Source organism: Takifugu flavidus, chromosome 14, assembly GCF_003711565.1.
Source record: "Takifugu flavidus isolate HTHZ2018 chromosome 14, ASM371156v2, whole genome shotgun sequence".
In the NCBI taxonomy this organism is placed as follows: Eukaryota; Metazoa; Chordata; class Actinopteri; order Tetraodontiformes; family Tetraodontidae; genus Takifugu; species Takifugu flavidus.
In genome coordinates this window covers 13,056,242-13,070,701 of record NC_079533.1, presented here as the reverse complement: position 1 = coordinate 13,070,701, position 14,460 = coordinate 13,056,242, and the positions used below count along the sequence as shown (strand labels likewise).

The 14,460-nt window shown below is 47.7% G+C and overlaps 2 protein-coding genes across 2 annotated transcripts; one reads left to right on the top strand and one right to left on the bottom strand.

The window, feature by feature from the left end:
• The first annotated feature begins 21 nt into the window (after positions 1-21).
• On the top strand, positions 22-14,266 carry capn5b (calpain 5b). Its single transcript, XM_057054838.1, has 15 exons — positions 22-867; positions 1,352-1,384; positions 1,759-1,921; positions 3,682-3,847; positions 3,947-4,078; positions 6,158-6,366; positions 6,439-6,631; positions 6,988-7,181; positions 7,931-8,008; positions 8,251-8,446; positions 9,074-9,196; positions 9,263-9,459; positions 9,570-9,691; positions 9,781-9,917; positions 10,095-14,266. Exons 4-15 carry the CDS (start codon positions 3,683-3,685, stop codon positions 10,275-10,277), a joined length of 1,929 nt encoding a protein of 642 aa, XP_056910818.1. The 5' UTR covers positions 22-867; positions 1,352-1,384; positions 1,759-1,921; position 3,682; the 3' UTR covers positions 10,278-14,266.
• ompb (olfactory marker protein b) lies at positions 4,844-5,429 on the bottom strand. Its single transcript, XM_057054846.1, has one exon. The coding sequence runs from the start codon at positions 5,427-5,429 to the stop codon at positions 4,947-4,949; it is 483 nt and encodes a 160-aa protein (XP_056910826.1). The 3' UTR covers positions 4,844-4,946.
• Positions 14,267-14,460: the final 194 nt, after the last annotated feature.

Below are 14,460 nucleotides of genomic sequence, written 5' to 3'. Positions count from 1 at the left end.
CGCTCTGCAATCAGGAAAGCATCGGCGTGTAGCTGGTCGTGTCACCTCCAGGTATGAAAACCAAGGGCCCAATTTAATTTTGATTAGGATCTAACTGAGGAGCGCGACAGTGTTCCGCTGCTATAACATCGCAACAATTTCTTCATCCCTTTAGGCTGTCAGCGCCTGGATGAGACACTAAAACTGGAGGGAATGTTGAGGTTCTCTTTGGGAGGAACCAAGTTGGAGCTGAGAACATCAGAGGGACAGCTCGTGTTGGATATTTGCAGGTTAGGCCAGAGAGGACAGGTTGAAATTGATAAGACATGTCCAGAGGAGAGACGGTATAGGATGCTCAGGATGCAGGAAGCTGTAGGAGGGGAACAGCCTCCGTTTTTGCATAAAGATTCTCTCGTTGACGGTGACTGAGCGAGCTCAACAGAGCTCCAGCTAGTCGATGGCAGCAGAGTCACAGATGGTGAAATGGAGATCACCCAAGTGTGGCTAATGTGCGTCAGGTGACCCTAATATAAGGTCACCTGTGTCTGCGGCTCCAGGCCCTGTTTCATTGGTGTCCCTACTAAACCAGCAACTGTCTGGGAGAGTGGAGAAAAGAAGCTACTGTTGACAAAAGCTCAGGTGAAATCTCACCTGGAAGAAGGTCCCTTGGTTTGATGAGAAATGGAGCTTTGTGTCTGGAGAACAGCAAACACACCCTCTCCAGAGGAAGCCTGGTGGTGGCAGTATCGCGATCTGGAGATGCTTCTCAGGAGCATGTCCACTTGGAACAGTAGAGGGACCATAAATGCACCAAATCGTGGAGGATCATCTGACTCAGTCAAAAACACTTGGAAGAAGAATCAGTCAACTTGAGGCCAAAGAAGCAAGGTGAAAGTTGCAAAAACCACAATGGGGTTAAAGAATGAGTCCATTAATGACACTTTAGAGAGCGCTTCAGATAATTTGTTTTTGTTGAATATGAAGATTATATATATACACACACACACACACACATTTCTGAAGTATCTTTACTCACACTCACTGATTTGGATTTTTTTAAATCGTGCTTTTTTATGATGGATTGGTTTTCAGTACATTACGAACACAGAATTGTAGAAACTATAAATCCGTGCTATTAATTTATTAACTTTAAACCCAGACTGTCTAGAAGAATGTAATTTTCAGCTGAGTCACTAAATGTTTTACTGCTGAATCAAAATTGGGGATTCGTTAATATTTTCTAATAATTCATTAATAATCCCTAACGAAAAATCAGTCACAAACACACGCTGAAACCGGAAACGCCTAATCAGAGGTTGTTGTTTTTCTTTATTGCTTCATATTTACATCCTTCTGCTCTGCGCATGCTCAGTCCGCATCCCTCCCTCAGCGCGGGTCCACTCAGGTAATCTCACAATATTTCCTTACCTTCAAAATAAAAGTTTTTAAATGCAGGGACGCGCAAACGATCTGATCATTAATCAGTCGTTTAGTTCTTCGCACTGTAAAATAGATAATGCAACGGATCATCTCCATCAGGAAAAAAAACTACAGAATAACGTTCTATTTACTTCATCGAACGTTAAAAAATTCCCGTACAAAACAATGTAACCTGTACTCATTAATAAACATTTACAATAATTTAGTCACGGATGTTTGCCTTGGAGTGTGTGCCTGGGTGTAATTGGGACGATACTATTCTGTCACGCTGTCGTTTAACACCTTTACTTTGAAAGCAGGTTTAACGAACTTTCGCTTCCGTCGTCTTCTCTACGGCAGCTTGACAGGTCGGAGGAGAGCGGAGCATCGTCAGCGGACCAGCGGGGACGCCGTGGTGAGGTATCGGCCCCAGGAGAGCCAGACCGGACGGCTGGACCGCCTTCACTCCACGGAGGAGGACCTGAGAGAGCCGTACGTTGGTACGGCAGAGGCCCCAGACCAGGTAACCTTCCAAAGAAACCGGTTCAGACTGCCTCCCCAGAGGGCAGACGCTGAGAAGGGGATGCTGGGGGATGGAGAACCGGCGTCAGAGAGTCGCGTAGAGCCGCTTCTGATCTCAGGAGAGCCGCACTGACGGAGGGCTCCGTGCGCTTTAGGGCCGCTGAGATTAGGATCCCCCCCCCAACCCGCCCACCCGTCCACGGCAGCCAACCGCGGAATTACTGAAACCCTTTAATGCGCAAAACAGCGCCAATTATGGAGGATAAAGTTGATGTAACCGAGCTGCTGAGCTGGATTAAAATAACAATAATAGCGTAATAAACGCACCTCCGCGATCCGATTACAGAGACACGTGACGGGGGATATTAGGAATCAATAATGACTTCATCAAAATCTTCTAATGTTTCATCTTAGTGCACTAATCAATCAGCAATCATTTCTGAAGGTGGCAGCAGCTCGATGCTCCAGATGCAGAGACATCTCACACAAAAGTGATTATTAATAATCAGAAAACACTAATTAAACATCCTGTTTGGAGGAACAACAGGTCAATCTATTCCCTGCTGTTCAGATGTACGTAATCGATTCTCACGCCCGAAACCGAATTATTTATACTGGTGGAAATCTGATTATTTTTGTCTTAATTATTGGACACGTCTTGATGAAAATGAGCTCCAAATCTGTTTTTTCTGTCGCCCTTAATTTATTGAAACGGCTGGAAAATGCTGATGATAATGAGGGGAAACTTTACTCCAACGTAATAATCATTCATAGGACAGCTACGGATATTTGACACATACGTTAGCATGTGATTTTAATGCAGTTGGGACACTTCTGTAGTACAAAAGTCAACTTTGAGCATCAAAGGCAGAGAGGAAGACCGAGGGAAAACACAGAGCAGCTGCAGCAGAAGATGCTGCAGAGAGGAGCTCACCATGCTGGGATACCCACCTCTCTGACGGAGGAGGAGGGGGGAGGAGGCCCGTTCTGACCTCCTCCCTTCTCTGCTGCATCACCTCATTGTTCTCCAAATCTGCTGCTGCATCCTGCTCGCCAGAGTCAGCTGAGTGCTCCCAGTCCAATCAGAGCGGACCGTAAATCCCGGCCATGTTTGATTTGTAGTGGCCACGTTCTGAAGAAAACTCCTTCCTGTCGTCTAATCTGAACGTCTCCCTCTGATGAAAAAGTGGCTCTTCCTCATGTTCACGCACCACCTCATATGTCAGGCTTCATGCCAGAACCAATCCTGACAGGTCCTGCTGCCTCCAACTGGGTCCCCCCCGACTAAAAAAAAAAAAAGACGTGGTGGCTTTTCCTCATTAAATCCTTTAACCAACGACTTGTCAAAAAAGGAGAAGAAACCTTGATCTCAGTTATGCATCTAAAGTCGATGCTATGAGCTTCATCAGAGCTGTTATAAATATAAATGGAATGTGTGTGCTCAATAATTCAACTCATCTGATAATGGGACGTTTGGTTTTAAACGTCCTGTTTGAATGTTCTAAAAGGCTTTGGCGGTGAAGGTCCGTAAACATCCATTATTCATAACTAATAATCAGGACTTGCAGAAGTATTGACTGGGAGATGAAAGCATGATGAAAATTAACGACCCTAAAGCATCAACAGTGTAGTTTATCATTGGAACGCCACAGCTAACGAGCCGTTTCACTAATCACCTATTGATCTCTTTCAATAATTGATCGCGTGTGCGCGTGTTTGCAGCTCAGTGATGTTTCTGCGGTGTTTCTGTATGTTCTGCAGCATGTTCTCCTCTGCGAAGGCCTTTGAGGGGCAGCACTACTCCACCCTGAAGAGACAGTGTCTGCAGAGCGGCGTCCTCTTCGAGGACCCCTGTTTCACCGCTACTGATGATTCGCTGTTTTACCAGGGCAACAGGATCGGACATGTGGTCTGGAAGAGGCCCCGGGTAAATGTCTGATAATAGCCGCTTCATCAAGTATGCTGCTTTGCCAGATTTAAATATAATCTTCCATTGCCCTCGTGCCCCTGGTGTGTTTGTGTTTAGGAGGTGTGCGAGGACCCTCACCTGTTTGTTGACGGCATCAGCGCTCACGATTTACACCAGGGGCAGCTGGGCAACTGCTGGTTTGTTGCCGCCTGCTCCAGTTTGGCCTCCAGAGAGTCTCTGTGGCAAAAAGTGAGTGTTGCTTCCTCTACCCTTGCTTTATGTTTTTGTTTGTTCACACTTTTAAATCACTTGCATTTTGACAAAGCTGGTTTTGGTGGTAAATTGTGTGATGGTTCCTCGTGGTTATCAGCAGATATCAACAGTCTGCTGATCCACTGCAGGATCAGCTCCAAATCTGACTCTGAGGGATCTGCTCTCTAAATGGACAGAGGTTTGGATGTTTCATTGTGCTAAGCTAACCAGGTTTCCACCTCATCAAACTTTTGTTTGTGACATGGAACAAAAGAAAAACTTCTCGTCGGGGCAAATTAAGCCCTGAGCTCAAATTTCCCCGGAGATGCTAGCAGCAAAACATCACGACCAGACACTTTCATCAGCTTCCTTTGAACGCTGGAGTCTAGCATTCACAGCTAATTGTTTGAAACTTTGTTAGACCTTCCCAGAGTGCTGCGAGCTAAAGGACGCTAGAATATTGTTATTATATCATTATAAATGAAATATTGGTTTTCTAAGCTTTAACCTGTGGGCGAGACAGGTTTAACTCAATGAAGTGTGATGCTGTGGGATTTGGGAATAATAGGTGCGACATTGATGAAATAATTTTCGCCGAAGGAACCCCTGACACGTTTTCGTCCTCCAAGAATCTTTGCCAGTGTCCTTTGCAAAGAAAATTCCAACTTCAGAGAAGCTGTTTCAACGACCGGGTTTATTTTTATGCTGTTCGTTTCTTTTCCAAATCACAGCACAAAGATTCAGAAGGAAAAGACAAAAAAAATCAAAGTATCCTAATCCAGAAATGATGTCATCATCATTGTCACGGAACAAAATTTCACCTAGACATCGAACAAGTGCAGGAAAAGTGTCTCTGGTTGGTCCCTCAGCTCTCCGATGTGAAGGTTATGCAGCTGTCCACCGTCTCGGGGCTGCAGCCGTCTTCGAACGCAAACAGGAAGTACATCACCTTCCTTACCTTAGCCAGCTCTGCGATCCTCTCGCCAAACTCTTGCGCGTCAGCCTCGTAGCATTGGACAACCGTGCCGCCCGCCTCGCCCTGCCCCCTCCAGAAAGACCCAGCGGGCTCCAGCAGCTGGCGGGTCATCAGGTTAGTGAGATCGGGAGTCCAGAGCTGCGAGGTGGCCGTGATGGTGAGGCGTCCCGACCTCGCCAGGCGCACCATCCAGCGGGAGAAACGCAGCACCTGCGTGGGAAAGTCCAGCCGGTACACCGCTTCGTTGGGCCGCAGCAGGCGCTCGCCGTCCTGCTTCTTTTGGCCTCGCTGCTGCAGGGACTGGACCCGCAGGCGCATCACCTCCGTCAGCTGGTTGTCTGGACGGAAGGGCAGCTGCAGCTCTCCGGACATGCTTGTGGAACGAGTGGGATCGGATCACGGGAGACGTCCGGACTCTTGGCTTCCTTCCCGTCAGATGTCCCGCGGTTTTGCCTGCTGGTTTGTTCTGCGTGGAGGTGCTGTCGCCTGGGAGAGAGGGCGGAACCCACACTGGCGCTGAGGAAAAGGTGCTAGGCAACCACAGCCAGGGAGCATCCTCTGGGAACAGAGCTGGTTGGTGCAGACTGTCCTGAACACCATGACACGTCAGGGGAGGCTGCAGTGGGAGAATCTGGAAACCCCTGCTGAGCGCCAGCATCTTCAGCATCTTCATGTCTGGAAACAGACTTGAGTTTACATTTTTTAAGCTGTCACAAAAACACAAATAAATCAAATATGCATCAAAAATCGGGCTGAGAGTGTTGATGTGAGGTGGGCTTGTGAAAAAAATGACCATGTGAAGTCGGCGCCACGAGTTCTGTTGTTTCCTTGGAAATTTTGAATGAATCGTGTGAATGAAGGAGCAGGGATTAAAGCTGAAAACGTGAACTGTTTCTGTAACACAGTTGTTACCTGTGACCCTCATCACACCTGGATTTATCTCACAACCTCGCTGATAAATTCAGATAAATGCAGCAGCAGACGTGAGTCTCACTCTACTCGGACATTCACGATTCCCCCATGTTCCCTTTACCTTCACCCTCATCTCTCCCCTTTCTCTCCTCCTCCTCCTCCTCTTCTCCCCACTTCTCCTCCCCCAGGTCATCCCCGACTGGAAAGAGCAGGAATGGGACACGGAGAAACCCGATTCGTATGCTGGAATTTTCCACTTTCGATTCTGGCGCTTTGGCGACTGGGTGGACGTTGTGATTGATGACCGCCTGCCGACAGTGGACAACCAGCTGGTTTACTGCCACTCCGACGACAGCAACGAGTTCTGGAGCGCACTGGTGGAGAAGGCTTATGCCAAGTATGGGTCGCCCAACAGGATCTAATCCTGGAACCAATACTGTAGCTCCAGTAAATGTTTCTTGGCCTTCAGGGTTTATGGCTGCTATGAGGCTCTGGATGGGGGTAACACTGCTGACGCGCTGGTAGACTTCACAGGAGGTGTGTCCGAGCCGGTGGACCTGCTGGAGGGTCAGATGGCATCAGATGAGGTGGCCAGGAACCAGCTGTTTGAGAGGGTTCTGAAGGTCCACAACAGAGATGGTCTGATCAGCTGCTCCATCAGGGTAAGGGAGGAGCAGGCTAATGCTAACGGAGGTTGATCCTGGAAGTTAGGTGAGGTTAGGGTGGAATGGGTGTGGTTATAAAGGGGTAGTCAGGACACTGACAGACTGGGTGGGGTTATGGCAGGTGTTTATTGATATGGTGGGGGTGGTTGTTTGATGGTGGGTGGGGCTCTGACGTGGTGGGCGGGGTTACAGTAGTGTATACACACTTAAGGTGGATGATACTTCATCTTTTTTATACTAATATACACCCCAGAATGTTCATTATCAAGCCATACTTGCAGTTGCCAGGTAACAATTCATGTGATCTATGGAACAGCCTGCTTATCAATGTCCTCTCTGTCTGGGACCTGAAGGCAACCACAGTGGAGGACATGGAGGCACGTTTGGACTGCGGTTTAGTCAAAGGCCACGCCTACGCCGTTACAGATGTGCGTAAAGTTCGACTCGGTCACGGCCTCCTGGCGTTTTTCAAGTCGGAGAAGCTGCACATGATCCGCATGAGGAACCCGTGGGGAGAGAAGGAATGGAGCGGGCCCTGGAGTGACAGGCAAGTGCCGCCTCCTTCTGGTGAGGCAGTTTTAGCACGTTCTATCCCCGTAGATAGTTTCTATCAGTTCTAGAAGATTTCCCAGCGAAGCAGGCTAAGATTTAGATGAGCTGACTCGAGATGACTGTTCGTTTAGGATGTTCAATTAGTGCTAAACGGCGCCTCCTTTGGGGCAGGTTGGACATCACAATGTCCCTGAGCTGCAGCATCATAATGGAGTTTGAATTATTGATAAATGAGATGACTGTTTTTCCTGACTGTGTCTGACTGAATAATTAATTTATCTATTTTGTTATGATTGTAAATGCAGCCAGACAGAATGAAGAACGGTAAATGGCAACACAATCTCACGGCTAATATTTCCCCAGAGTGCCCAGTAGAGACAGAACCTGGCTGTTCTGACATGATTCATGCTAGCATAAACACAGCAGCTCCTGAGAGACAGAAAAAAAGATGAATAAAAAACAACGTTACTTTCAAATGTCAAGCTTTCTTAATTGTATCTAAATATTTAATGGAGTTAGGGAGTAATGTTGTCTTATTAACAGTACAATAAACAGCATAAACATTTTTTGAAAAGATTGTGGCTGCTAGAACTGTAACCTAAAGGGACAGAGTGGGAAGAGCCGCTGTGAGGCACAGACATGAAGTATATCCACCATATATGCGTATATATGTATATATAAACCTAAAGTGTAATTGAATGGGTTGCGTGTTTGTTGTGTCTCTCGTCGCTTCGCCTGCTGCAGCTCAGAGGAGTGGAACAAAGTGAGCAAAAGTGAGAGAGAAAAGCTGGGCGTCACCGTCCAGGACGATGGCGAGTTCTGGTGAGAGCACATTCAGGTGGTATCACGTGTCACGTGGGTGTGTGTGTGTGTGAAGGACGACATCGCTGAGTTATCCGAACAGTTGATATCAGCAGCACTGACTTTCAGATCATCATCACCTTAATTCTTCTGCCACGTTCTGATTTTTCCTGCCCGTTTTCTTCATCATCACCTTCACCACCATCTTCTTTTTCCTCCTGTTCTCCGTCGGTTATATGGCGTCTTTGCCGTCGTTCCCTAAGGATGACGTTTGATGACTTCTGCCAGTACTTCACTGACTTGATCCTGTGTCGCCTCATCAACACCTCCTACCTGAGCATCCACAAGACCTGGGAGGAGGAGGTGATGAGGGGCTCCTGGACGCTCCGTCAGGACCCGCTCCGTAACCGCTCCGGAGGCTGCATCAACCATAAGAACACCTTCCTGCAGAACCCTCAGGTGTGTTTTTCCTCACCGTATCTCCTCATCTTCTGTCAGGTGGTTGCTTTTTTTCTGCCAACAGAACCTCCGCAGCTGAGCAGTTTGGCCTTGATTTCAAAGGAGGGTCCTTTTGATCACTAATCTGAGACAAGTTGGATATTTATTAACCCCGCAAGGGATTGCAGAGTTAAAACACAATAAAGCAAAATGTACATTAAAGGCAAAAATAAAGCAAGTATTAAATCAGTAGGGAAGGGGTCTTCTGTGTAGAGAAAGGCAGGTACCCGTTCCTGTAGCGGTCGTCATGGCAGCGGAGCTCAGCCGGTCTGTTAGAGATTGAATTCTGCTTCCTCTGGAATGTCTCATGGGGGTGGTGGGATGGACGGTCCCTGATGGAGAGCAGGGTGTTCTGTGACCCCTCATCTCTTGCTAGTTTGATCTGTAAAGCTATCAGAGGAGCGTCACCTCATCAGGCGGGTGAAGGTCAAAGGTGAAGGACGAAGGTGCAGTTGAATACATTATTACAGCGGCATCTCAGCCGTTGATGCACATTAATCCTTTAAAGCCAGAATGAGTTTGTGTGCCCAGGTGGAGTCCTCTCTGATGTAACTGTGGCCGTGGCGTTCTCTTCCTGTCTGTTCACAGTACGTGTTTGATGTGAAGAAGGCGGAGGATGAGGTTCTGATCTGTTTACAGCAGAAAGAGAAAAGGGCCACGCCTAAAGAGGGCAAAGGAGAAAATCTCGCCATCGGCTTCGACATTCACCGGGTACGATCAGAGTAAACGGTGAACCAGAGTGCTTGACGTTCCATTAAGGACTCGTCTCTGCTGCAGGTGGAGCTCAACAGGAAGTACCGCGTGCACTCGCCGCAGCAGAAAGTGGCGGGCTCCATTTACATCAACTCGCGCTGCGTCTTCCTGAGGAAGGAGCTGAAGGAGGGCCGTTACGTCATCATTCCCACCACATTCGAGCCCGGGCAGCAGGGCGAATTCCTGCTCCGAGTCTTCACTGATGTGCCTTCAGACTGCAAGTAAAGATGGTTTCTCACTCAAAAATTTTCAATTATTCGTATGGGTCCGTGTGACGGTCCGGCTCTCGGGTGCTTGTGCCGACTGTTGCGTGGCGGCTGTGTCTCCTCAGAGAGCTGATGCTGGACGAGCCTCCTCAGACCTGTTGGACAGGGATGTGCGGTTACCCTCAGCTGGTCACTCAGGTCCATGTGCTGAACGCTGAAGGTCTGCAGGGTCCAGACTCTAACGGAGGTGAGTTCCTGGACGCAGGGCGGACGCCTGATTCCTGCGGGGTCCTCTCCCCCCGTCTCACCTGACTGTTTTTCACCGCTACCCTTCAGCTGTTGATCCCTACGTCATCATCACGTGCGAGGGGGAACGGGTCCGATCTCCCGTTCAGAAGGACGCCCGCTCTCCCAACTTTGACATCAAAGGCCTGTTTTATCGCAAAAAACCCAAAGAGGGGATCCACGTGGAGGTGAGCGTCTGCAGTCTGCACCCGTCGCACCTTCACTGTCAAAGAAACCTGCTCAAAGGAGGAAGGAAAAATCCCTCATCTTTAGCCGCACCTAAACTGATGAGGATTTCCAGTTTTCCTTCCTCTTTTTCCTAATTCCTGTTGTTGATGCTCCTCCTCTCTGTGAGTGGTAAACAGATCTACAACAAGAACATGATCGTCGACACCTTCCTAGGTCAGGTGATCCTCTTCAGCGACCCCAACGAGCGCCAGGAGCAGCACACGCTCCACCTCCGCGACCGCGGCAGTCGCCAGGACAACGACCTTCCCGGCACCCTCACCGTCAGCCTCATCACCTCCACCACCCTCACCAACATCTGACCCCGGAGGCGCCGGTGGTTCCGCCGCTGACGGGCTCCGTGGCCTTCGGTACGAACCTTCTGGAGGCGCATTAGAAATACGCTGACGTTTCATCGCTCCGACTTTCAAATACGAACCTTTACTTCCTGCGCGTTGTTATGGCGATGCACGCGCTCATACACCCTCCATGCATGTGCCAACGTTTCCAAGGGCTACGCGCTGCCTTCAGGCGGAGTCGACAGTGGGAGGGGTCAGCAGTTCGCTGTGGTCTTCATGCTGTCAATCACACCAACACAAAGGGGAAAATCTGGAATGTTTAAGAGGCCGGTGCCGCTCTGGTGTCTTCTGCTCAGTAACGACCACGAGTGTGATCGACCGGCTGAGCTTTCATGTGTGTGTGACGTCCTCACGCCTCCCTGCTTCGCTGGTGCTCCTGGCAGCTTCACTGTTGTTCCTGGAACGCGCTCCAGAATTCTCAGACTCCCGTGTCCAAGTTCCGCTGGTCATTATGGGCGACACATCAGCACTCGGGCATTAGCAGTGGGTGACACCCCCCCCTCCAAAAAAAGAAAAAACAACCCCAAAACAGTTATTCCTGACATAATCAAGTGCTTTATGGGGCCAAAGGTCATTCAGAAGCTCCACGCTGGACCAGACTGGTCCGGTCAGACCGCCACCCTCTGTGCCACATCGTCACCACTGCCTGCCTGATGTTTCCTCCGACCCGAGACTGTCGGCCCAACGCCACGAGACCGAGAGACTGAGCAGTGTTCCTGAATGTGGGTGTTTGAACTTTATCCCTTCGGTTCATTTCCGCTCCTGTTTTTTTTTTTTTTAATAACTTTAAAATTCTTCTTGCCTGAGTTTGTGTTGGGTTTCCCCCCCATTATGTCGAAGGCCTTGTTGTTCTTGGACAGAACACAGCTCAGCTCCACCGATGCGCCACCGGACCGGCCTGTAGCTGCCGCTGACACTGGCCTGGTGCTATTTCTCCTCTGTAGGATTTGTGACGGAGGAACATCAGAGAAGTGACGACGCGGATGTCACTCTTCCTCTCTGAGCACCGCTGGCGTGTCCTCGTGCAAGGCACTAAGGTGTCAAAAGTCTTTTTTCTGTGAAAGATCCCTCGTGCCAAAGTCGGGTTGTGCCAGAAGTGTTGGAGAAATCGAGAGTGGAGTTTTCCTCCGTTAGCTGCGAGTCCCACTCAACTCCCTGATGTGACTCTGAAAGGTTTTACACAGGTTTGACTTGTGTTCGGGAACCTCCCAGTGGAGGTGAAAGCTACACAAAAAACCTTCGTATATTGCCTCCAGAGTAATTTGTGTAATTTCATTATGTAAATCAATCTGTCATCAGAGCAGTTTATATTGACTGATTCTGATTTGACCTCGTAGTTTCTATAGCTGAAGGATCGAAACAAACCCGATGTTGAATATTTTCCAATCTAAACAGTTTAATTGAGCCACACAGCTCACCAATCACTCATCAACATGTTCAACATTTCTGATCCAACAGTACTAATATTAGTGTATTAAATAGCTGCCTTTTCCTCAGCTAATATTGACCTCTGGTTATTTTTTAATTATAATTCTATCTAATTATTACATATATATTTATAGAATTATAACTTAAAATGAAAAAAGAAACAGGTGCTGTTTCTGGTGCTGATGGATCTGAGACTGAACAGTTTAGCCAGATGCGTCCTGCTGCCCTGTGCTCGTTCAGAACCTTCACAGGTAGCTGGGTTGGCCCATGTGACGGCTGGCTGGGTTCCAGTCTGTGCTGGGCGGAGGATGCAGGGTCTTGGTGGGGAGGAAAGCTTCATGACGAGGCTCTGTGGAACTGGGTGAATGTTCTTGTAGCGGAGCAGCATTAGAAAGAACATCCTCTGACGTGCCCCTTGATGACCCCCGATAAGTGGGTCTCCAACTTCAGGGTGTTGGTGATGAGGGTGGGGGTCCACACCACCCTGTGAGCTGTGATGCTGTTCCTGTAGACCAGCTCGTCGCTGATGAGGCCCAGGACAATCGGCTTGATGGATGGGTGTCTGGGGCGGGCAGACAAGAGCTCCAGGCTAGGTGCTGAGGATATCTGTAGCAGCTCAGCGTGCAGGCGGTTCGGAGGATCCACCAACGGAACCCTCAGGTCCGGGTTCTTGAGCGATCAGAGGAGGCGGAGTTTGTCAAAGGGATTTTTTCTTTTTTAGATTGTGGTACGGGGATTTTAGGCTGACGAGAGTGAATTTTTGTTAAAGAATGTGTCGTGCCATCAAGAAAAGCTTGATGTATCGTTTACGTTGAGGTTTTATCCTTCTGCTGGGGTGAAGTGCCAAAAATATGTGTGTGAACGACTCCTGAGGAATCAAGTCATGCTGAGCATTGTCATGACAAGTATAGTACAGTTGTCCAGTTGCTTTATTTTGACACACATTTGTACTTCTATGTTTGTGAGGACTGTCATTGACCCCTTCCACTCACCTTAACCCAAACCCAGTTCTCCTCTACAAACCCAGGCCTAACCCGACACAGACTTCAGAACTATTAGGACCAACCAAAATGTTCTCGCTTTTGCTGGAGAAACACTTATTCTGGTCCTCACTATGTAGCATGTGCAAGAACACACACACACACACACATGCACATACACGTTCAAGCAGGTTAAATGAACATGATACATGTCAATGATGCTTGAGCATGTAAAAATAGCAAATCTGGTGGTAAATGGCTCAAATCTGTACAAATCCTATGAAAAAAAGGGTTTTATTTTCACCTTTATGCTCCTTTGGTACTTTGGAGACATTTGGGTGCGAGGAACAAAGCCGGTGTTGCAAATGTGCATGATTTGAAGCAGATTTAGCATTTTTACTGTGAATGTTTACAGTATTTATGTACAGTAGCCAGACTGTTCAGGTTTGGCCGTTCAATTTTTCCACATCTGCTGAAGAGAAACATGACCGCGTTAGCTACCTCGAGAATCCCACAGAATCTTTTTGAGGAACCACAGAAATGTGTTGCGATATCCTGAACTCCGCAAAACATGACTTTAACTTTAGTTTCTGCACCCACGGGTGGCAGAAACATTTTTAAGGTAACCACGAATCATGTCCGTAACACGGGACGACTCACCTATTCAAAGGTCATTTTTCAGTTTTTGCCTTTTATTTTCTACTTCGATATTCTTTGACTTATTGGTGGTGCTTAAATTGTACACGTCTTTTGTATAAAAATAAATTGGTGTCTGTCCGTCACGTGTATCACACGTACAGAAGCTAAGAATATGCCTGAAAATGGAAGTTTAGATTAACAGAGCTTGTTTAAGCCTCGGCACCAACCTTCACATACCTTCGTTCTGGTTTCATTGTCGACTTTGGGCCTTATTATTGTTCCGAAGAACTGAACGACATATCACTCACCGTAGGAAGTTAGATGCACAAAACTAACACTTTTTCCATGTGATTACGAAATCTTCCCCAGTTAATCACGTCCAGACCGATCAGTAACCCACCGAGCTCTGAAATGTTCCGACGGGCTTCTCATTCCTGCTACTTTTGCCTGATGCAGCGAGACACTAAAAACCAAGGTCGTCCACTGGTTTTACCCGATGGACACGTTGCTGAACGTCCCACGATGTTTTTATCCGATCTCACTTTCTGGAAGGATCTTTTTTGCAGATGTCAATTAAAAAACAAAATAAGACGTAAAATTTTTCTGCATGTGGACGATTGAACAAACTTTCTAAGGAGGAACTTTTGTCAGTATTTTATAAGCTTGAGCATTTTGTATTTGTTCATCTGCTATGTATTCGGGGATGTTTGTAGAGCTGTGCCGTATCTGCTCAACATTTACTCGTGTCTGTGGTCGTTTATTTGACGCAAGCTTTTTATCCGCTTTCGACGCGTGCTCGTTCAATTAGCTCCTGTTTCACTGTGGTTATTTTATAGCTACAAACTTTTTTTCTATTCTATTTAATGTCAACTTGTGGCATGAATTTCAAATAAAAGAGGAAATCCAGTTTTTGGCGTTGGTTTGTCAAGATTGTAATTTTTATTCTGAACCATTGAGAGCTGACAGTTTTATACACAAACTGTACAGTCGAGGTCAGTTTGTCGGACCTTCATCTCAGCTACTCCACTGTCAGGTTCGAACTGCCCCAGCGAGAGCTGGAGGGTCAGCGATCGATAAGGCCAACAGGACAGTATCATCTG